The 25,041-nt window shown below is 46.2% G+C and overlaps 1 protein-coding gene across 10 annotated transcripts in view; it reads right to left on the reverse strand.

Moving 5' to 3' along the window:
* Positions 1-25,041, reverse strand: part of ELF1 (E74 like ETS transcription factor 1) — a 560,099-nt gene that overhangs the window by 82,469 nt on the left and 452,589 nt on the right. For all 10 annotated transcript variants that reach the window (XM_069205330.1, XM_069205324.1, XM_069205329.1 and 7 more), the window contains one exon: positions 19,337-19,444. In XM_069205330.1, coding sequence (XP_069061431.1) covers positions 19,337-19,444 — 108 coding nt within the window. The remainder of the gene's footprint in view (positions 1-19,336; positions 19,445-25,041) is intronic.

The following is a 25,041-nucleotide window of genomic DNA, read 5'->3' on the forward strand; positions in this document are numbered from 1 at the left end:
TAGGCCACAAACAGCAGGCACTGTAGCTCCTCCAGTCCGCCCAATGCTCGCAGTCCCTCCCCCTAGATGGGGCAAAGGGGACCTCGGGCCGAATCCAAGGCGCATTCTTCCTCGTCGAGACCGGGTACGTTTCCACTCGATCCTGGGCCTCTATTGGCGATGCTCCTGGGCCGCAGCTATGAGACTCCTTCTGAGGAGCAAACAGGCACTCCTCTGTGAGCCAGGCTTATGTCACCGCAGGGGTGTTGAAAAAGTATGTTTTGTCAGCATATACCACTCAGAGCCTGGCTGGGAGGAAAAGGCGATATGACACCTCCATTGTCCTCAACTTCTGTTTGATTTCTGTGAAAGATCTGCATTGCTGCTGGACTTCACTAGTGTAATTGGGAATAGGAGAACCTTAGCTCCCTTGCAGCTCAATGCTCCCTTGGACGGGCCTCCTGCAGAACGGCATCTCTGACTCTGTGGTTAAAGAACTGGACTATCACTGGTCGCGGTGATAATCCCTGACGAGGTTTGGCAGTCAGAGTGCGATGCACCCTGTATGTGTTCCCTGTGTGGTGCCTAACTGTACCACTGAGGCTCTGCTAACCAGAACCTCAGTGTTTATGCTCTCTCTGCTTTTAAAATTGTCACTGCAGGCTTGTGACTAATTTTACCAATTCTTATTGGCACACTGGAACACCCTTATAATTCCCTAGTATATGGTACCTAGGTTTGAAGTTCCAGGAGATCCCTATGGGCTGCAGCATTTCTTTTGCCACCCATAGGGAGCTCAGACAATTCTTACACAGGACTGCCACTGCAGCCTGAGTGAAATAACGTCAACGTTATTTCACAGCCATTTTACACTGGACTTAAGTAACTTATAAGTCACCTATATGTCTAACCCTCACTTATTGAAGGTTAGGTGCAAACTTACTTAGTGTGAGGGCACCCTGGCACTAGCCAAGGTGCCCCCACATCGTTCAGGGCAAATTCCCCGGACTTTGTGAGTGCGGGGATACCATTACACACGTGAACTACATATAGGTTAATACCTATATGTAGCGTCACAATGGTAACTCCGAACATGGCATGTAACATGTCTAGGATCATGGAATTGTCCCTCCAATACCATCTTGGTATTGGGGGGACAATTCCATGCATCCCCGGGGCTCCAGCATAGAGCCCGGGTACTGCCAAACCCTCTGGGGTTTTCTCTGCAGCTACCGCTGCTGCCAACCCTCATACAGGTTTCTGCCCCCCCTGGGGCCTGGGCAGCCCAGTCCCAGGAAGGCAGAACATAGGATTTCCTCTGAGAGAGGGTGTTACACCCGCTCCCTTTGGAAATATGTGTTAAGGGCTTGAGAGGAGTAGCCTCTCCTGGCCTCTGGAAATGCTTTGAAGGGCACAGATGGTGCCCTCCTTGTATAAGCCGGTCTACACCGGTTCAGGGATCCCCCCCAGCCCTGCTCTGGTGCGAAACTGGACTAAGGAAAGGGGAGTGACCACTCCCCTGACCAGCACCTCCCAGGGGGAGGTGCCCAGAGCTCCTCCAGTGTGTTCCAGACCTCTGCCATTTTGGATGCAGAGGTGTGAGGGCACAATGGAGACCTCTGAGTGGCCAGTGCCAGCAGGTGACGCCAGAGACCCCTCCTGATAGGTGCTTACCTCTCTCTGTAGCCAATCCTCCTCTGAGGGCTATTTAGGTCTCTCCTGTGGGTTTCTCATCAGATAACGAATGCAAGAGCTCACCAGAGTTCCTCTGCACTTCTCTCTTCGACTTCTGCCAAGGATCGACCGCTGACTGCTCCAGGACGCCTGCAAAACCGCAACAAAGTAGCAAGAAGACTACCAACAACATTGTAGCACCTAATCCTGCTGGCTTTCTTGACTGTTTCCTGGTGGTGCATGCTCTGAGGGCTGTCTGCCTTCACCCTGCGCTGGAAGCCAAGAAGAAATCTCCCGTGGGTTGACGGAATCTTCTCCCTGCCAACACAGGCACCAAACATCTGCATCACTGGTCCTCTGGGTCCCCTCTCATCTTGACGAGTGTGGATCCTGGAACACAGGAGCTGGATCCAAGTGTCCCCGACAGTCCAGTGGCCCTTCTGTCCAAATTTGGTAGAGGTAAGTCTACCAAATCTAAATCTGGAGCCAGGGCTGGGATGAAAGGGGGAACTGTGCACTTCACAGAGATCATTGGAAGTAATCCCATACATTAAGGGCACTTTGGCTCTGACCCCCTGAAAGCAGATCTGCTGGAGTAAAGACTGCTGTGCTATAAAAATTTACTCTGCCTGGACTGACTGTTCTAATGAACTGCTACTCTGCATTGGTGAGCTGTCCTGCTGCCTGCTGATCACTGCCCTGCTGAGGACAAGGACTGGATCCATTCTGCTGAACCAGAGTGTCTCCAAGGGCCTGCTGGCTTGCCCCTGCTATTCTGCAGTCTCTGCAGTCTCAGGGACATCAAACTCTGCTTGCCACTCTCCTGGTGCTGCTGGACTCTGCCATCTGTGAGTCTTACCTTCTCTCCAGTCCTGGGCCTCAGAAGTGGGTTCTGCACCTGATTTATGCAAACAACTATGCTTTGCCTCAAGTGCAGAAGAAATTTTGATGCAACACTCCCTCTATGCCGCTGTAGAGGCTGCTCAATGTCAGTGGACTAACAGCCTGCGTGGCTCGACAACAATGCATCCCTTTCACTTCAATGGAGTTCAAAGCTGGTCCTGACTGTGAGGATCGGAACCAAAGCATCATACCCTTGATGTTGACGCTTCGCTGCATCCTAGGTGCTATTTCAGTGGACCCTGCTTGAGTTCTGTAGCTGGCCTACCCTTCATCGCAGTCGAACTAATCTTTAGATTCTCACTGGTCCCTCGCGACCTCAAGTAACCCTTTGACCGCTAGTGCCTTCTATGAACTATTTGACATTTAATCATTAAAAATGTGTATCTTGACTTCTACTGATTGGATATTTGTCATTTTGGTATTGTTTTACTTAGATAAATGATGTGGAGCTTTTTGTGGTGTTTTTATTGAGTTACTGTATTTTAAGTGTATTGCACAAATACTTTACATATTGCTTCTTAAGTTAAGCCTGACTTCTCTGTGCCAAGGTACCAGAGGGTGAGCACAGGTTAATTTAGGGAGTGTAACTTACTTACCCTGACTTGTATTCTGGTCCCTACTTGGACAGGGTACATACCATTGCCAACTAGAGATCCAATTTCAAACAGACATCTTTTGTTTCACACTTGATTTCAGGGCCCTGTTGCTGCCCTTGAAGCCGAGTGTTCCAGGCAGATTATGAAACATCCCTCCAGGAACAGGCAGCACAGACATGACAAAGCAGTCCTGGCGGCCTGGTCCCTCAACTAGGTTCTAAGCCCAGCAGCTGTGCAGTGAGCACTTCTTCCTTCTTTGAATGCACACAGTCTTCATTAAATTCTTAACACTGCTCTTAGCACAGATATAACAATACCAGATATCAATGAGTGACTGCTGTATTGAAAAAGGCACCTTCTCAAGAGAGAATAGTCAAAGATTCCAGAACTGGAGCAAGCACAGTGAATAAAGTAAACTCGGTGCTCTTTATAGCAATCAAAAAAGAGACAGTGTACCATTGCATACTGAAACATCCTGCAACATAGCAGGTTGGAATCATGCCCTTCCAAATTTATAAATGAAGACATGGATGATGGTAATATCTGTCATGTTTTGCACTAACCTTGTGCACAAATTACAATGGAAGTGATGGGCGTGTCCATTTCTTGCCATCCCCATCAGTACCTACATATACTAGAGTGTCACATATACTAGAATGTGAGAGCCAGTGGTAGTAGGGATTGACTTCCTTTGTGCACACCCTAGCCCAGGTCCCCAGCACTCCCTTCTGCATTGCTCAACTCGCTGAGTTGGACTCCGACTTCGTGGGACTCCCTTTTGTTGTGCTGAAACAACTGATGTGCTCAGATCTTCTGAATGCCTTTTCAGGTGCTTCTGCGGGTGCTACCTGCTTCTGCGTGGGCTCTCTGTGTTGCTGAGCGCCCCCTCTGTCTCCTCCTCCAAGGGGCGACCTCCTGGTCCTTCCTGGGCCCTGGCAGCACCCAAAACCTTCAACCGCGACTCTTGCAGCTAGCAAGGCTTGTTTACGGTCTTTCTGTGTGGAAACAACTCTGCATTCTCCAGCACGCCGTGGGACATCTTCTGACCAAAGGAGAAGTTCCTGGCACCTTCCGTTGTTGCAGAATCTTCGGCTTCTTCCACCCAGAGGCAGCCCTTTTGCACCTTCATCCGGGGTTTAATGGGCTCCTGCCCCCCCTGAACACTTGCGTGACTCTTGGACTTGGTCCCCTTCCTTTACAGGTCCTCAGGTCTAGGAATCCGTCTTCAGTGCTTTGCAGTCAGTTGTTGTCATTGCAGAATCCACTTTCTCGACCTCACTGTCTTTCTGGGGTAGTAGGGTAACTTTACTCCTACTTTTCAGGGTCTTGGGGTGGGGCATCTTGGACACCCTTAGCATTTTCTTACACTCCCAGGGCCCCTCTACACACTACACTAGGCCTGGGGTCTATTCGTGGTTTGCATTCCACTTTTGGAGCATATGGTTTGTGTTGCCCCTAGGCCTATTGTCTCCTATTGCATTCTATTGTGTTCTACAGTATATGCACTACTTTGCTGTTTACTTACCTGATTTTGGTCTGTGTGTATATCTTGTGTATTTTACTTACCTCAAAAGGGAGTATATCCTCTGAGATACCTTTGCATATTGTCACTAAAATAAAGTACCTTTATTTTTAGTAACTGAGTATTGTGTTTCTTGTGATATAGTGCTTAGTGATATAAGTGGGATATAGTAGGAGTTTTGCATGTCTCCTAGTTCAGCCTAAGCTGCTCTGCTACAGCTACCTCTATCAGCCTAAGCTGCTAGAACAATACTAATCTACCAATAAGAGGTAACTGGACCTGGCACAAGGTGTAAGTAGCACAAGGTACCCACTATGAGCCAGGCCAGCCTCCTACATTGGTGGTGCAGCGGTGGGATAAGTACTTGTAACTGCTTTACCACTTTGTCATTGGTGCTTTTCATAAGAAAAACATATACCAAATACTTCAGAATATACACAGTAACCTAAACAGTTTAACTTTCCTCCTCTAAAAACTTTCTGAAAACTTTCTAAAGTTTTCAAAAGTTTGAAAAAGTTTTTCTCTGTTCTTTTAAAAGTTCAGAAAAAAAACATCTCTGTCTGTCCTAAGCCTTTTCTGTCATGTCTGCAGTAGAGCTTACTCCCACAGTTGGCCAGGCAACATAAGGGAATCTAAACTTTAAAAGTTTGAGGGGTCTCTGCATTGAAAGAGGTTTAGCAGTTGGTAAGAATCCTACAAAAGTTCTTCTCCTTAGCCTTCTCCTAGAAAGTGACCTGAACCAGTCTGGCCCATCCCAGGATCAGGAGGTAGAGGAGGGGGGTACCCAGCCAGACTCAGAGGAGTCCCCTGAGGATGCTGGGGAGGGTTCTTCCAAGGACCTGCCAGCTAACAGGCCACCTAGTGACACTGGTAGTGGGAGGGGGTCACACACTAGTAGGGCACCTTTCACTCCTAAAGGCCAGGTTACTAGGGTCCAGCCAGTTAGGGACAGGTCCAACTCTGCCAATTCCCACATTTCTTCTGTGTCTCACAATTCCCAAGCCTCCCACCCTGAGGATACCTTCATGGAAAGGGAACTCAGAAAGCTGACGTTGGAAGAGGCCAGTCTGAAGCTTAAACAGCAGCAGCTGGCCTTAGACAGGGAATCTCTGGATGTGGAAAGGGAAAGGCAGAGGTTGGGGTTAGTTCCCCATGGTGGCAGCAGCAGTGTTTTTATAGTAATCCTGTTAGAGAGCAAGATTCCAGAAACCTGCATAAGATAGTCCCCCCTTACAAGGAGGGGGATGACATTAACAAGTGGTTTGCTGCACTTGATAGGGCCTGTATAGTACAGTTGGTCCCTCAAAGGCAGTGGGTTGCTATCTTGTGGCAATCTTTCACTGGTAAGGGTAGGGATAGGCTCCTTACTGTCAGGGAAAGTGATGCTAATAACTACAAAGTTTTGAAGGATGCACTCTTGGATGGATTTGGCTTAACCACTGAACAATACAGGAGTAAGTTCAGAGACACCAGAAAATAATCCTCTCAAGACTGGACAGACTTTGTAGACTGTTCAGTGAAGGCCTTGGAGGGTTGGTTACATGGCAGTAAGGTGACTGACTATGAAAGCCTGTATAATCTAATTCTGAGAGAGCATATTTTGAACAATTGTGTGTCTGATTTGTTGCACAGGTACTTGGTAGACTCAGATCTGACCTCTCCCCAAGAATTGGGAAAGAGGGCAGACAAATGGGTCAGATCAAGAGTGAACAGAAAAGTTCATACAGGGGGTGACAAGAATGGCAAGAAGAAGGATGGTAAGTCTTCTGACAAGGATGGGGACAAAGATAAAAAACATTCTGAGTCTTCATAAGGCACACAAAAAACCTCTGGGGGTGGTGGGTCCAAATACTCTTCTCACAATCAGAAAAAGCCATGGTGTTATTTATGTAAAGTGAAAGGCCATTGGGCAAGTGATGCCACCTGTCCAAAGAAAAATACCAACGCTCCCACTACCACAACCCCAACTGCAACCTCTAGTGCCCCTAGTAATAGCAGTGGTGGTGGGAAGTCTACTACAAATAGCCAGTCCAAGGGTGTAGCTGGGCTCACTATTGGCAGTGTAGTTGGGGTTGGTCTTGTTAGGGAGACCACAGAGGCTGTTTTAGTCTTGGATGGTGGTATTGACTTTGCCACCTTGGTTGCTTGTCCCCTTAATATGGGTAAGTACAAGCAACTACCCCTAATTAATGGTGTTGAGGTTGAGGCCTACAGGGACACAGGAGCCAGTGTAACTATGGTTATAGAGAAACTGGTTCACCCTGATCAACACCTACTTGGTCAGCAGTACCAAGTGACAGATGCTCACAATAACACACTTAGCCACCCCATGGCTGTTGTGAATCTTAACTGGGGGGGGGGAGGTTGGGGGGTTACTGGTCCAAAGAAAGTTGTGGTAGCCACTGAATTACCTGTAGATTGCTTACTAGGCAATGATTTGGAGACATCAGCTTGGGCTGAAGTGGAGGTGGAGGCTCATGCAGCAATGCTGGGCATTCCTGGGCATATTTTTGCTTTAACAAGGGCTCAGGCCAAAAAGCAAAAAGGACAGAAAAACTTGGATCCTGGAACAATGGACCAAGTGCTCCCAAAAGCTAGGGTTAGAAGGGGTTGCAGAGAAATTAGTCAACACCTGTCTATCCCACTTCCTCGAAGCAAACAACACTCTTGACCCCTCACAATCTGGGTTCCGCAAGAACCACAGCACAGAAACCGCCCTCATCGCATGCACTGACGATATCAGGACCAAAGTTGACAAAGGCGAGACCGCCGCACTCATCCTCCTAGACCTCTCCACAGCCTTTGACACCGTCTGCCACCACACACTCCGCACACACCTCCACAACATAGGAATTCGCCACAAAGCCTTAGACTGGCTCACCTCCTTCCTCACCGACCGGACCCAGAGAGTCCGCCTTCCACCCTTCCACTCCAACACTACCAAGATCACCTGCGGAGTCCCCCAAGGGTCCTCCCTCAGCCCCACACTCTTCAACATCTACATGATCCCCCTAGCCAATATCTTCCGAGCACACGGAATCACTATCCTCTCCTATGCAGATGACACCCAACTCATTCTCTCCCTCACCCGCAACCCAACTACTGCCAAAACCAACCTACACGCCGCTCTCCTCGAAACTGCCAACTGGATGACCACTAACCACCTCAAGCTCAACTCAAACAAAACCGAGATCATCATCTTCGGCCCCAACAAAACCACATGGGACGACTCCTGGTGGCCCACCTCCCTAGGCCCCGCACCCACCCCCGCAACCCACGCACGCAACCTCGGCATCATCCTCGACCTCTCCCTCTCCATGACACAGCAAATCAATGCACTAACCCCCTCCTGCATCCACACACTCTGCACTCTAAAAAAAATCCTTCAAATGGATTCCCCCAGAAACCAGAAAGACAGTCACCCACGCACTCATCAGCAGCAGACTGGACTACGGTAACGCTCTCTACGCCGGCACCACACTCAAACTCAAACGCAAACTCCAGAGAATCCAGAACACAGCCGCACGCCTCGTTCTTGGCCTCCCCCGCCACAAATGAATCTCACCACACCTCAAATCCCTTCACTGGCTCCCCATAGACAAAAGAATCACATTCAAGATCCTCATCCACGCACACAAATCCCTCCACAACACCGGCCCAACCTACCTCAATGAAAGAGTTAACTTCCATACCCCCACACGCAACCTCCGATCAGCCGACCTCGCCCTAGCCACAGTCCCCCGCATCCAACGCACCACCACAGGAGGCAGGTCTTTCTCCTACCTCGCCCCCAAAACCTGGAACTCCCTCCCCACCAACCTTCGCAAAACCAAAGACCTACTGGTCTTCAGAAAGAACCTCAAGACATGGTTGTTCGATCAGTGACCCTCCCTGTCACCCCCCCCATTTCCCCTCCCCCAGCGCCTTGAGACCCTCACGGGTGAGTAGCGCGCTCTACAAATTTTTTTGATTCATTGAAGGGGTAAATCCTTGCCCACTATCCCTCCCTCACCAGAAGATTCCCCTTTTGAGGAAGGGGAATCCTTTCCCTGTGCAGAACCTACACCAGATGAGCTGGCAGCAGACACTGCAGAGCTTTTGGGTGCAGGGGGGCCTGCTAGGGAAGAGCTGAGTGTGGCACAGCAAACCTGTCCCACACTAGAGGGTTTGAGACAGCAAGCTGTCAAACAGCAGAATGGGGATGTCAGTGACAGCCAAAAGGTATATTGGGAAGACTACCTCCTGTATACTGAGTCAAGGGACCCTAAAACCTGGAGCTGCCAGGAGACTGGTCATCCCTCTGCAACACAGAGAGTTTCTTCTTACCTTGGCACATGACATTTCTTTGGCTGGGCATTTGGGCCAAAGTAAAACGTGGGACAGGCTTGTTCCCCTGTTTCACTGGCCTCATATGTCAGAGGACACCAAAGAGTTTTGTTGCTCTTGTGTGACCTGCCAAGCCAGTGGCAAGACTGGAGGGCACTCCAAAGGCCCCTTTAATTCCACTTCCTGTGGTTGGGGTGCCCTTTGAAAGGGTAGGGGTTGACATAGTTGGCCCCCTTGACCCTCCAACAGCTTCAGGCAATAGATTTATCCTGGTGGTAGTGGACCATGCCACTAGGTACCCTGAAGCCATCCCCTTAAGGACCACTACAGCTTCTGCAGTGGCAAAGGCCCTCCTGGGAATCTTTTCCAGAGTGGGCTTCCCTAAGGAAGTGGTGTCAGACAGAGGTAGTAACTTCATGTCTGCATACCTCAAAGCAATGTGGAAGGAGTGTGGTGTAACATACAAGTTCACTACTCCTTATCATCCATAAACAAATGGTCTGGTTGAGAGGTTTAATAAAACTCTCAAAATTATGATAATGGGACTCCCTGAAAAACTCAGAAGGAGATGGGATGTCCTGTTACCTTGCCTCCTTTTTGCTTACAGGGAGGTACCCCAAAAAGGAGTGGGCTTTAGCCCCTTTGAACTCCTCTTTGGGCGCCCTGTGAGAGGTCCCCTTGCACTTGTTAAGGAGGGTTGGGAACAACCTTTAAAAGCTCCTAAACAAGACATTGTGGATTATGTACTTGGCCTAAGATCAAGAATGGCTGAGTACATGAAAAAGGCCAGTAACAACCTTCAGGCCAGCCAGGAGCTGCAAAAGCAATGGCATGACCTGAAGGCTGTCCTGACCCAGTACTGCCCAGGACAGAAGGTGTGGGTATTGGAGCATGTGGCCCCAAGAGCACTCCAGGACAAATGGAGTGGACCCCATCTAATTGTAGAGGAAAAAGGGCGAGGTGACCTACTTGGTAGACCTGGGCACTGCCAGGAGTCCCCTTAGGGTGCTCCATGTCAACCGCCTAAAACCCTACTATGACAGGGCAGATCTCACCCTGCTCATGGCAACTGATGAGGGACAGGAAGAAGAGAGGGACCCTCTCCCTGATCTCTTCTCCACCACTGAAGCTGATGGCTTAGTGGAGGGAGTAGTACTGGCAGATTGTCTTACTGCTGAGCAGAACGATAACTGTGTAAATCTTTTAAGTCAGTTTTCTGAGCTCTTCTCGCTGATACCAGGTACCACTACTTGGTGTGAGCATACAATCAATACTGGAGACAGTTTACCTGTCAAAAGTAAGATTTAAAGGCAGCCTGACCATGTCAGGGACTGCATTAAACAAGAGGTTCAGAAAATGTTAGACTTAGGAGTGATTGAGCCTTCAGAAAGCCCATGGGCTAGCCTGTTGGTGCTTGTTCCTAAAACTCACAGTAAGGATGGTAAAAGAGAGATGAGGTTTTGTGTTGACTATAGAGGGCTCAACCAAGACAGATGCTCACCCTATACCCAGGGCAGATGAGCTGATAGATACACTGGCTTCTGCTAAGTATCTAAGCACTTTTGATTTAACTGCAGGGTATTGGCAGATTAAGTTATCAGAAGATGCAAAACCTAAAATTGCATTCTCAACCATTGGAGGGCACTATCCATTCACTGTGATGCCCTTTGGTTTGAAGAATGCACCTGCCACTTTTCAAAGGTTGGTGAACACAGTCCTGCAAGGGTTGGAAGCTTTTAGTGCAGCATATCTAGATGATATAGCTGACTTTTGCTCCACCTGGGATGATCACCTGGTCCACCTGTGGAAAGTTTTAGAGGCCCTGCAAAAGGCAGGCCTCACTATCAAGGCCTCAAAGTGCCATATAGGGCAGGGGAAAGTGGTTTATCTGGGCCGCCTGGTAGGTGGGGAACAGATTGCACCACTGCAGGGGAAGATCCAGACCATTAGGGAATGAGCTCCCCCTACAACTCAAACCCAGGTGAGAGCCTTTTAGGCCTCACAGGGTACTATAGGAGGTTTATTAAAAATTATGGTTCCATTGCAGCTCCTCTTAATGACCTCACTAGTAAAAAGATGCCTAAAAAGGCATAAGCCAGGCCAGCCTCCTACACTATGTGACTACCATCTGCAATATAAAGGCGGCTTCCTCCTAGAAGTTCACGTTTTCGACTCACACACCCCTTGGCCATCATGCCAGGAGGAGGCCACACTTTATCCTCGGCAGGCCCTTTGTGTTCTTTCATTGAGAGTTGATCACATATTTCTCCAGTAGGGGAGATGGCTGTCTCAAGGACAGCAACTTGTGTGCAACCATAAAAGATCAATGGAAATTTGGGCAACTTTCTTAAGATGACATTTGTGCAAAAGTTTAATTAAATTAAAGTTGAGCATCAATTAGGATTTAATGCAATAATTTGTTTTGAAGTATCATATTTAGTAATCTCATTCAGAAGGTAACAACACTGCTGAGTTGTCAGTCTGTAATTCAGTACTCACCAATTGAGCTAATAGCCATTCTACAGTACAAATTACATTGCAGGGTTGTTACAGTCAGGACGTGAAAAAGTTAACAAACACATGTCCATCTTTTTAATATAATGCACCAGTCTGTAGGGCTCAGCAGGCCAGTCTAAGGGGTGCCTAATAAATATTAAAAAGGAAGGTTTAGGCTTTGCCATTACTTTCAAAGTTAACAGTTTTTTTTTTTTTTTTTTTTTTAAATCGCTCCGCCAGCCACAATGGTGGGCTGGGAGTTATGCTTTGCTTTGTCACGCTTGCGGTGGTACAATGAATTTTGCAGTCCACCAGGGATACTTTTACTAACAGGTACCTCTGATACCATATACTAGGGACTAATAATGAAAATGTCACTTACCCAGTGTACATCTGTTCGTGGCATCAGTCGCAGTAGATTCGCATGTTCTGCAATAGCTCGCCATCTGGTGTTGGGCCGGAGTGTTACAAGTTGTTTTTCTTCGAAGAAGTCTTTCGAGTCACGGGACCGAGTGACTCCTCCTTTTGTCTCCATTGCGCATGGGCGTCGACTCCATCCTCGATTGTTTTTCCCCGCAGAGGGTGAGGTAGGAGTTGAATTGTAGTAATAGTGCCCATGCAATGGAGTGACTAAGTATGCACTTATTTAAGGTTGAGATGATACATATATAAATAATTGAAGGTAACTTCCAAACTGCTACAGGCTCCCGGGGAGGCGGGTGGGCACATGCGAATCTACTGCGACTTATGCCACGAACAGATGTACACTGGGTAAGTGACATTTTCAGTTCGATGGCATCTGTCGCTGTAGATACGCATGTTCTGCAATAGACTAGTAAGCAGTTATTTCCCCAAAAGCGGTGGATCAGCCTGTAGGAGTGGAAGTAGTCTGAAACAATGTCCTTAATACAGCTTGACCTACTGTGGCTTGTTGTGCGGATAACACGTCTACACAGTAGTGCTTGGTGAATGTGTGAGGCGTAGACCATGTGGCTGCCTTACATATTTCTTGCATTGGGATGTTTCCTAGAAAGGCCATGGTAGCACCTTTCTTTCTGGTTGAGTGTGCCCTTGGTGTAATGGGCAGCTGTCGTTTAGCTTTAAGGTAGCAGATTTGGATGCATTTAACTATCCATCTGGCTATACCTTGTTTTGAAATTGGGTTTCCTGCATGAGGTTTTTGAAATGCAATAAAGAGTTGTTTAGTCTTTCTGATGTTCTTTGTTCTGTCAATGTAATACATTAATGCTCTTTTGACATCTAATGTATGTAGTGCCCTTTCAGCTACGGTATCTGGCTGTGGAAAGAACACCGGAAGTTCCACTGTTTGATTTAGATGGAACGGTGAAATAACCTTTGGCAAAAATTTAGGATTGGTCCTTAGGACGACTTTATTTTTGTGTAGTTGTATAAAAGGTTCCTGTATAGTAAACGCCTGAATCTCGCTTACTCTTCTCAGGGAAGTAATGGCGATGAGAAATGCTACCTTCCAGGTTAGGAACTGTATGTCGCAGGAGTGCATGGGTTCAAAAGGTGGACCCATAAGTCTAGTTAGGACAACATTTAGGTTCCATGAAGGAACAGGTAGTGTTCTTGGTGGTATAATTCTCCTAAGGCCCTCCATGAATGCTTTAATGACTGGTATTTTATATAGGGAAGTTGAATAGGTAGTCTGCAGGTATGCAGATATTGCTGCAAGGTGAATCTTAATGGAAGAGAAAGCTAGGTTAGATTTTTGTAAGTGAAGCAAGTAACCCACTACATGTTCTGGAGTTGTGTGTAATGGTTGTATTTGATTAATATGGCAGTAGCAAACAAACCTCTTCCATTTACTTGCATAGCAGTGCCTGGTGGATGGCCTTCTTGCTTGTTTTATGACTTCCATACATTCTTGGGTAAGTTGTAAGTGCCCGAATTCTAGGATTTCAGGAGCCAGATTGCTAGATTCAGCGATGCTGGATCTGGGTGTCTGATCTTTTGGTTGTGCTGTGTCAACAGATCTGGCCTGTTGGGCAATTTGATGCAGGGTACCACTGATAGGTCTAGCAGCGTTGTGTACCAGGGTTGCCTTGCCCAAGTTGGTGCTATCAATATGAGTTTGAGTTTGCTTTGACTGAGTTTGTTTACCAGGTAGGGAAGGAGAGGGAGAGGAGGAAAAGCGTAAGCAAATATCCCTGACCAGTTCATCCATAGGGCATTGCCTTGGGATTGTTTGTGTGGGTATCTGGATGCGAAGTTTTGGCATTTTGCGTTCTCCCTTGTCGCAAACAAGTCTATCTGAGGTGTTCCCCAGAGTTTGAAATAAGTGTTCAGTATTTGGGGGTGAATTTCCCATTCGTGGACCTGTTGGTGATCTCGAGAGAGATTGTCTGCGAGTTGATTTTGTATCCCTGGTATAAACTGTGCAATTAGGCGAATTTGGTTGTGAATTGCCCAATGCCAAATTTTTTGTGCTAACATGCTTAACTGCGTGGAGTGCGTCCCTCCCTGCTTGTTTAGATAATACATTGTTGTCATGTTGTCTGTTTTGACGAGAATGTATTTGTGAACTATTATTGGTTGGAAAGCTTTTAGTGCTTGAAAAACTGCAAGAAGTTCTAGGTGATTGATATGCAGTTTTGTTTGATGTACGTTCCATTGTCCTTGTATGCTGTGTTGATCGAGGTGTGCTCCCCACCCTGTCATGGAAGCATCTGTTGTTATTACGTATTGTGGCACTGGGTCTTGAAAAGGCCGCCCCTTGTTTAAATTTATGTTGTTCCACCACAGAAGCGAGAGGTAAGTTTGGCGGTCTATTAACACCAGATCTAGAAGGTGACCCTGTGCTTGAGACCACTGTGATGCTAGGCATTGTTGTAAGGGCCTCATGTGCAGTCTTGCGTTTGGGACAATGGCTATGCATGATGACATCATGCCTAGGAGTTGTAATACCATCTTTGCTTGTATCTTTTGTGTTGGATACATGCGTTGTATGATGGTGTTGAAATTTTGAATTCTTTGTGGACTTGGAGTGGCTACTCCTTTTGATGTGTCTATTATGGCTCCCAGGTATTGTTGTACCTTGCGTGGCCGAATCTTGGATTTTGTGAAATTGACGGTGAACCCTAGTTTGAAGAGGGTTTGTATGATATGATTTGTGTGATTTGAGCACTCTATTAACGAATGGGCCTTGATTAGCCAGTCGTCTAGATATGGGAACACATGTATTTGCTGCCTTCTGATGTGTGCAGCGACTACCGCTAGACATTTGGTAAAGACTCTTGGTGCGGTTGTTAATCCGAAAGGCAGTACCTTGAATTGGTAATGTATTCCTTTGAATACAAACCTTAGGTATTTCCTGTGCGATGGGTGAATTGGTATATGGAAATAAGCATCCTTGAGGTCTAAAGTTGCCATGTAGTCGTGCAGCTTTAGCAATGGCAATACTTCTTGTAGTGTGACCATGTGGAAGTGGTCTGATTTGATGAAAGTGTTGACTACTCTGAGGTCTAGGATTGGTCTCAGTGTTTTGTCCTTCTTTGGTATCAGAAAGTACAGTGAGTAAACTCCTGTGTTTATTTGTGTGTTTGGCACTAATTCGATTGCATTCTTTTGCAATAGTGCCTGCACTTCTATCTCTAGGAGATTGGAATGGTGTGTTGTTAAATTTTGTGCTTTTGGTGGTATGTTTGGAGGGAACTGTAGAAATTCTATGCAGTAACCATGTTGGATAATTGCTAGAACCCAAGTGTCTGTAGTGATTTTCTCCCATGCTCTGTAATAATGACCTATTCGTCCCCCCACTGGTGTTGTGTGGAGGGGGTGAGTGACATGTGAGTCACTGTTTAGTAGTAGGGGTTTTGGGGCTTTGGAATCTTCCTCTATTTCTAGGGAATTGCCCTCCTCTATATTGTCCCCGAAAACCTCCTCTATACTGTCCTTGGTAACTGGACGGTGTGGCTTGTGAGGTGCTGGCTTGTGTGCTTTGACCCCGAAACCCCCCTCGAAAGGGCGTTTTACGGAATGAGCTGTAATTCCCTCTGCTCTGCGGGGAGTAGAGTGCGCCCATGGCTTTGGCAGTGTCCGTATCTTTTTTGAGTTTCTCAATCGCTGTGTCCACTTCTGGACCGAACAGTTCTTTTTCATTAAAAGGCATATTGAGAACTGCTTGTTGAATCTCTGGTTTAAATCCAGACGTTCGGAGCCATGCATGCCTTCTGATAGTTACAGATGTATTAATTGTCCGTGCAGCTGTATCTGCAGCGTCCATGGAGGAGCGGATCTGGTTGTTGGAGATGGCCTGTCCCTCCTCAACCACTTGTTTTGCCCTATTTTGGAAGTCTTTGGGCAGATGTTCAATGAGATGTTGCATCTCGTCCCAGTGGGCTCTGTCATAGCGCGCAAGTAGTGCTTGGGAGTTCGCGATGCGCCACTGGTTTGCAGCTTGTGCTGCGACTCTTTTACCAGCTGCATCAAACTTGCGGCTTTCTTTATCTGGGGGTGGTGCATCTCCAGATGTGTGAGAGTTGGCCCTTTTCCTAGCTGCTCCTACAACAACAGAGTCTGGTGGCAGCTGTGTTGAGATGAAAGCCGGGTCTGTAGGAGGCGGCTTATACTTTTTTTCCACCCTTGGTGTGATTGCCCTACTTTTGACCGGGTCCTTAAATATGTCTTTTGCGTGCCGGAGCATACCAGGGAGCATAGGCAGGCTTTGGTAGGAGCTGTGGGTGGAGGAGAGTGTGTTGAACAGGAAATCATCCTCGACCTGTTCTGAGTGGAGGCTTACGTTGTGAAATTGTGCTGCTCTAGCCACCACCTGAGAGTACGCGGTGCTGTCTTCTGGTGGAGATGGTTTTGTAGGGTATGCCTCTGGGCTGTTATCTGACACTGGGGCGTCGTATAGGTCCCATGCGTCCTGGTCTTGGTCACCCTGGCTCATGGTGGTGTGAGCTGGGGAGTGTGATGGCGTTTGTGCTGGTGAAACGTTAATCACGGGCGGAGGAGAGGGTGGTGGTGTAACTCTTTTCACCACTTTTGGTTGTGGTGCTTGTTCCGTCTGGAACTCCAACCTTCTCTTTCTCCTAATGGGGGGAAGGGTGCTTATTTTTCCTGTCCCCTGCTGAATGAAGATACGCTTTTGCGTATGGTCCGCATCAGTTGCTTGTAGCTCTTCCTCAAACCTATGCTTCTGCATTTGGGAGGTTAGCGAGTGCTCTTCTGTATAAGAGCCTGAAGCTGGGTCGCTTGCAGTTTGTTTCGGCGTCGAAACTGTGTCTGCGTGTTTTTTCGGCTCCGAGGTGACTTTTTTCCTTTTCGGGGCCGAAACCTCTCGGCGTCGATCTGTTTCGGTGCCGCTGTCTCGGCGTCGAGCCGTGTCCACACCGGCATCTCGGTGTCGAGGCTTGTCTCCAGCACTTTCTCGGTCCCGAGAAGGCTGCGTGCCGGTGTCTCGACCGGAGTCGGACGATCTCGGCACTGTTTGGGCCTTTTTCGGTGCCGACGGTCGGTCACCGATTTTATGGGTTGAGCCATGGCCTGGTGGCAGTGGCGTCCCCTGGGCCTTGTAAATGTTTCTTTGTGTGGTTTTCGACGTCTTACTCACGGTTTGTGTATCGTCGAATCCTTCGGAGTCTGAGTCTTGGATCGAGAAGGTACCTTCCTCTTCCTGTTCCTCGAACTCCCGTCGGGCTGTCGGTGCGGACGCCATTTGAAGTCTTCTGGCTCGACGGTCTCGGAGTGTTTTTCGGGACCGGAACGCACGACAGGCCTCGCAGGTGTCTTCGCTGTGCTCAGGTGACAGGCACAGGTTGCAGACCAAGTGTTGGTCTGTGTAGGGGTATTTATTGTGGCATTTGGGGCAGAAACGGAACGGGGTCCGTTCCATCGGCGTTCTTCAGCACGCGGTCGGGCCGACCAGGCCCCGACGGAGGATCGAAAAATTACCCCGAAGGGCACCGGAGCTCTTCGATCTTCGATGCGGTGTTGAATGTAAGTATGCCGATCCCGAACGCAACAATACCGACGAAAATCTTCCGAAATTAACTATTTTTTCTGTTCCGAAACTCGGAGCGACAGGAACACGTCCGAACCCGATGGCGGAAAAAAAACAATCGAGGATGGAGTCGACGCCCATGCGCAATGGAGACAAAAGGAGGAGTCACTCGGTCCCGTGACTCGAAAGACTTCTTCGAAGAAAAACAACTTGTAACACTCCGGCCCAACACCAGATGGCGAGCTATTGCAGAACATGCGTATCTACAGCGACAGATGCCATCGAACATAAGGTAACTTATGCCAAATGTGAGTGAGGCAATTATAAATAAACCTTTTAAAAGGTCAAAGCACAGGCACTGTGGCCTGTTTGGCAGGACCCTGTGAACTCTCAGAATAAAAAAACAACAGCATCAGTCCAAACATTTGGGGTGTGATCAAGCAAAAAGAGGCATTTCCTTATGGTTCTCTATTAGGTTCCAGTGACCTAGATCTAATTATAATGCAGAAGAGTCCAGCAACTTTTCCCCTTTCAAGCTGAAGTCTTCATGTCAGCTGTTGCAAGATACATCTATTTATTATTGAGTGCTAAGTGTAGTGCTTCCTCCTCTAATTTTCTCTCTCGCCCCTCAGGTCACCACCCCTCCCATCATTGTTGAGTTTCTTGACACCATATCTGAAGGTGACAGTCAAACTACAATACCCAAAAACGTCTCCTCCAATGAAAAAAACTAAAAGTTGGCTACACATAATTGATGAACACAAAATAGACCCCAACAATAAAAGGAGGTCGTTGTCTAGCATATGCTATAAGTAATGCAGTGTTAGAGTAACGCCTTAAATAAAGCCTTTTCTAGTACAAACTTAAGGAGCAATCTGCTCTTTTTGCTTCTCTAAATGTAGAATTCTGTCACGACAACAGCCCTGGTCACACAGCAGTCCTACGGGTATTCTGTGCAGCACTCCCTTCATTGGTAGTTAATAACTTGGAACTGAAAGTAAGTGGGGAGATTTGAATCCCATTTTATACACATTTGCCAGACAGGGAAGTGGATCCACTAAGATTTCAGAAAGTTTGGTGTAGGGTGGTTCTCTTTCAAATGTAATTTTCAGGCTGTGTCTCAGACACAGCCTTTGAGCAAGGTGATGGCTCACAGCAGGTAGCAATAGTGCTATATTCCAGCAGAAGTATCCGACACAAGAGCACAATTAAGTGTGAGATCTCTGCACCTGGCAGTCATCAGCCTTCCTAAAGCAGTAACTGGGGGGCAGACAAAAAGTAGAGCATGACTAAAAACCTTCTCACCTTGAAGAACAGAAACAGCAGTTCCACACCTCACCCCTTCCATCTACCAGGTGGAGGTGCTCAGGAAGGACTAATTAGCAGCCCTTTGCAAAGAAGGTCCTCATTGAATTTCCAATGGAAATCCCGTCACCACCCTCCTACACTTCAGTGCCACAAACTCTCTGCAAGTATATGTACTGGACACACACACAGAATGCCAGCGCTAGGAGCTGGGGATTCACATAACAGTGAACCTTTACATGAGCAGGACCTGTAGACCACCCTCTCCATAACACAGAAAAACATCTAATTCACCAAAACATGGTACACTGCCAACATTTGGCTTAAAGGACCTATGCCCGCTATGAGAGCATGCTTTTGCTGCCCTCCAGGTCACAGAATAAGTTTTGGACCTCACATTACCAGGGACAGGCCAGGTCATCTGCCCACAGGCTAGATTAGCATGAGGCCATGGTCAAACAAAAGTCAGGACACCAATTTCACAAGCAGTTGGGCATTCACAGCAGGGGTACATGCCTCTTCACAATATATGGTACATTTGTGTTCCAACAGGTTCACACTTACATATCCTCTTTTCATCTAGCATCGGCCCAGGGGAGTCCATGTTGAGAAGTGCCTCTGCAGCTTCAATAGTTTCCAGTGATTCATCTCCATTTTGACAAGAGGCTTCGACTGAAAGCAAGAAAAAACATACAAGACTCAGCAAACGTGAATCATCTGGACAACTTCACTGAATCCAAGTAAATTAGTCTACTAAACCATACACCCCTGGTGCCACAATGAGTGCTCTCTGGATTATAGTATTTCAGTAAAGCTTCAAGATGACACCTATGTGATTTGGCTTCCGAGCATGGAGCAATTCCATTTGATTGTCTTAAATTCTGAAGTGTAAATACTTTGGTCTTTTAGTTTACAACTGCTCACTTAATTTATTTAACTCCAAACTGTCCAAATCAAAGAAAGTATCAGGTCTTTGGCAAGTGCACATTAAGTCATTGTGCCCTTAATAACAATATACAATCGCAGAAACTGGAATGGGTGTCCAATGAAAATAATATAAAGTGAAATGCTGGGTGAAACAGGCAACAACGGTTGGTGGCCAGAGACTAGGGTACAAGGTACTTTCTGGTGTGCTCCAAAATAATAATGAACATAAAAAAGATAATTTTATGCCATACTTCACAAGCTGAATTGCCACAAGCGCTTTACTAATTAGTGCAATTGGTCCCCCAACACAATGATAATGTTATTGAGAGGTAGATTGCACGGTCCTGGGATTCAAACTTCTCATCTCATGGAACCAAAGAACGTAGGTAAAAGGAGACCACAAAAATGAGTTACAATTGGTTTTCTGGTAGGCATTCATGTGTTTCACGTGACAATGCAGAAGTGCTCAATTGCAAAAAACAAAGGTTTAGAGAATGTCTATGAAATATAGATTTCAATAGTCAACAATTCAAAAACAACAAAGAAAAAAAACTGCACAATACATGTTAGTTCCAACGAAGGAAGATATTGCATAATACAAACAATATATTAAATTCCAGAAAGCAGAACGAAATGCCAGAGGATGCTAAACATGAGTTAGAATGTATATACAATTAAAAAGAGTTGAATTTTTCAGAAAAAAGGCTCAATTACGATTCTGAGGAAGACTCAACCCCGAACTGGTGACTGAGTAGCCTTGTTGCAGCTGCAGATGCTGATTTAACACAGAGCTCAGTCAGTGGAATCAAGGCCCTTTAGGAGAATTGGGGAAAATCCACTCTCCAAACCCAAATTAAGAATGAAGGTTTTCAGAAATGAAGACAAATTACTTTAGCTTGAATCTTATGCTTCATCGATACACATGTTTATTAGGGAATGAACGAAGGCTGTATTAGTAAGATGCTTCAACATCAAGTGCTTCTGTACAGCGACCCCTCTACATTAACTTATACTCCTAGAAGGAATCAGGGAAGAATGCCATGCTTATCCAACTCATGGCAAAAGTACAACCAATATTTATGGGTCATAAAGCAATCACCATTACAATGTCACAGGGCTAGACCTTCAGATTAGTACATTTTGTGTCCTTCTCAATTTGAGGGGAAACGTCCTTCCTTTCATGATGGCAGAAATGATGACCAATGACACTGTGTAGGAAAGCACCCGTTTTGGCATGGTTAGCCCCCACTTTTTACCTGGTACCTGATGTAATTTTGACTGAAAATGCACTGGGTTCCTGCTGACCAGGTCCCTAGTGCCAGATCTCTCTTTCCCCAAAACTATACATTCATTTCCCCAAATGGCAAAACCTTTAGCACCCTAAGTCCATAGTAAATAGTACCCCAATACCTGAGGCCTGGGGTACTAAAGAAGGTCTCTAAGAGATCCCTCACCAAGCACATGATAGGCTGCCATTGCAAGATGGTTGTCTCGGTGTAAACCAAAAGTGGAAATATGATATGACAAACAGCCCGCCTGCCACGTCCCCTAACACTGCATGAAATATATGTATGTCACCCCTCTAGCAGGCCTTACAGTCCTAAGGCAGGGTGCCTTATATTACACGTGAGGGCATATCTGCTCAAGCAGATATGCCCTTGCTATGTCTTTGTCAATTCTCAGACATAGCAAGTGACCAGGGAAGCCATTTCTGCATACATGTAAGGACACTGGTCACTGCGAGTGCCCCAGCTATATGATGGCTTCACTGAAGATTGGAGATGTTTGGCAACAAACATCTAGTAGTGGTGAACCCACACTGATGACAGTGTTGGATTTACCAGTACGTGCACCCAGAGGGCACCTTAGAGGTGCCGCCTGAAAACCTACCAACTACTAGTGTTTTAAGTGACTTGTCTGGACAAGATCAGCCACCTTAGCCACGTTTCTGACCTCCTATGGTGAGTCAGTACTCTTGGGGACCAGAGACAAAAGCCTGCACTGAGCAGGGGTGTTGACACCTCCTCCAGGCACGATGGACATTCCAGGATGGCAAGCTTAAAAGGCCTAGATGCCTTTGTAATGCAACCCAGGTCTCTCCAAATGGTGGATTTGACCAAACCCCCTATCCTGACCCCACTTTTTGGTTGCAAGACAGGTGGGAAAATTAGGCAGTCCCACCACTAAGTTGGACGAGCTGAGGTGGACACCACTTTTAAAATTACTCAATCTTGGTTTGGAAGAAATGAGGCCACAAAGGTCAGGGTTATGGCCACTTCCCAACGGAAGTAGTCATAGACAGGTTGTTATCACCCTAAAGGTGGACAACCCATTGGCTGCCACCTGGCACTCCCTGAAAGGCCCCTAAATTCAGTATCTATGTGGCACCTCTGAACCCCAGAACTCAGATCTGTGCTACCTGAAAAAGGACACTCCAGAGATGCAGAAGGCAAGAAAAGAAGATTCATGACGGACTCAGCACCAACCCTGCCAGCCTGGCTGGTGACCTCGACAATTGCGAAAAAGATGCATCGTCCTCCAGCTGCTGAAACTCAGAAACGCCTGGGAAGACTTCCAGCCTTCACCCCAGCACAAGGAACTCCTGTGGAGTAGCAGAGATGCTCCCATGCATCCTTGCAGGCACCCAGGAATCGCTGAAGAGGATTCTGGACTGCCAATACCGCCGCCAGACAGCACCACTGAACCTGAGCCCCCCAGCCCGCGTCAAAGTGGACCAACAGCGCTAATGTGATCCCCAGCCTCTGCAGAGACAAGGTTTATTGTGGGTTTCACAACTGTGACCTTCACACCGATGCCTCCAGCCTCTTTGTGCAGGCCCACTCAACAGCCTCCAGTGACAGTAATCCCAATGGTCCACTGCACCTCTGCACCCAGATGCCCCGGACCAACGTGAGGAGGACCACTGGTGTCCCTACATCCCGAGCACCAAAAGACCTGAGCCCACTCCGTGGCTCACCCAAACAGGACACCCAGTCCTAACCTGCAGCCTGTTTTCACAGTGAACAATCTTCCATAGAAATGCATTGGGCACCCAATGCAGCTTTGCACCCTGCACCCAGCCACCCCCGGGCCGCTGAGGGTGTGTACTGTGGGTGCTGCCTTGGAACTTGCCCACTACTCACCTTAAACCCAAGAGATTGGTCCTGTAGGTCACAGTACTCTACCTGTTTGCTGACTTTGTTTTCCTTCCATGGGATACCAGTGAATAACTCAAAAATTGCACAGTGTCCATTTTTGCAAGTGAAAAGTATTTAAGCTTTAAAATGTGTTTACCTTGTAACAAAGTTCTTGGTTTCAAAGTATAAAAAGAAGTGTTATTTTTCTAAATTGGTCTTTATTCTTGGAGTGTGTGCCTCATTTACTGCCTGTGGGAGTACACAAATGCTTAGCACTACCCTCTGATAAGCCTAAATGTTTGCACACACTACCACAAAATAGAGCATTAGTCCTTTCTACTTTTGCCTCTGCAAACCAACTGGACACTCTGCACTGTGTACTTCTTTTTAGTATACCATATAGAGAGCCAGGCTCTTACACACCAGCTTGGAGAGTGTCCATAAAGTGAAAAGGTCCTGGTGTATTTGCTGTCTAGGGACTTTCTAGGCGCTGGAAGCTCAGCTTGAAGCTTTTTACAGGTCTCATGATACACGGTCAGTTTATGTGGGCCCACCGAATGGCCAGTCAATGGAGCAAGGTTTTGGTAATTACAAGAGGAAATTCACACCTGATTCAATACACTAGAAATAATTAAAGAAACTATGCATAAATACACTGCATTTTGTAGATGTTTTGAATGCGACCATAAAGAAACAGTGACCAGCTTAAAAATATAATTTTCATATTTCACATACACTGACTACATGCACTATTTATCTCACACCCATGTAACTGCAAACTTTTACCTACCATCAATGTAATTTGATTTTAAAACTGCTACACTATTTAGCAGTTTATATATTGAATTGTATTCACTACTTATAATATCTACATCCATCAAGTAACAAATGGCACCACAAGCAAGTTTTCGTCTCTAAACCAGAGAATTACAATCTCTCTGCAATACTGGATTGACGCATTTAACGTATGTACTTTGCCCTGGTTTGGTTTATCGGATGACAGAAACAGACTACTTTGCTGCACGGTTTAGGGAAAGAGAGTTTATGAGTATACCATACCTTTCCAGAGTAGGAAAATGAAGGGGGAGAAGATACTTAGAATTTATAAGCTAAAACTTTAAAAACATTTGTAACATATTTTGGAACATTGTAAGTTCTTTACAAGGGTGCAAAGTGAACATGAATCTTTTGGGCAACTATAAATTGTTGGCTATTAGATTGTGCATTCAATCATGCATACCTCAAACAATGTCATCCAAGAAAAGTTATGGAGATCAAAAACCCAACCTCACTAGAAGCACTCGAGAGTACTAGTGGTGAAGAGTTAACTTTCAATGAGAAAACAGTGAAGTAATAACAGCGTGTTAATGTGGATAAATACAAATACAAAACGTCAACTTACACAAAAGTAACAGTAATTCAGAGTTTAAGAGTTAGAAGAATTATATTACGAACAGAAATATAAGAAACAATTGTTTAAGTTGTAGTATGTTTGCACTATGGACAGATGATAAACACTATCCTGCAAGAAACACCCCTTGTATAAAATGCAAAAAAGGTTGGCATTACGCTACACTGTGCAAAAGTAATAAGCACTAACACAACACTGAGTGCTACCAACAAAAGAAATTTTGAAAGGAACAGCGGATGTAAGCCTTAAATGTTAATGAGGACGATGTTGTTAATATGGATGTTTCTAGAGAGGAACACATAAAAGATCCCAAATGGAAAAGAAATGATGATGTTGAATATGGAGTATTAGTTTATTCTAGTGCACGATACACCTTTATACCACAAAAAGATTGTCATAATTTGTTAAAAATATAGAAGAGAGAGCTGTCTCACACTAACATCAAATTGTAGGTATGTGGCAGTGAGAGGTTAGAAAATACAAGTTAAGTCACTGTCCAGTTTGAACTTAAAAACAGATATATTTTGCAGTGTATGTGGCTAAAAAAGGAGAACCGATTTTAGATTGGATATATTAAGCTGGCATAGACATGAAGTTGAGAAATGGAACCAGAGAACAAATGGGCTTACTAGATCTAGTAGAAGAGATGTGATTTTTGAGTTGAGAAATACCAATGATAGGTTACTAAATAAATAGGTAAATTGAAAGGTTTTGTGCCCAAAAAAGCTCTCTGAAGGGAAGTTCAACTGAAGGTCCATAAGTTGAGAATATCCGTATGTTACTCACAGAACAAG

The sequence above is a fragment of the Pleurodeles waltl genome, chromosome 8 (assembly GCF_031143425.1).
Source record: "Pleurodeles waltl isolate 20211129_DDA chromosome 8, aPleWal1.hap1.20221129, whole genome shotgun sequence".
NCBI lineage: Eukaryota > Metazoa > Chordata > Amphibia > Caudata > Salamandridae > Pleurodeles > Pleurodeles waltl.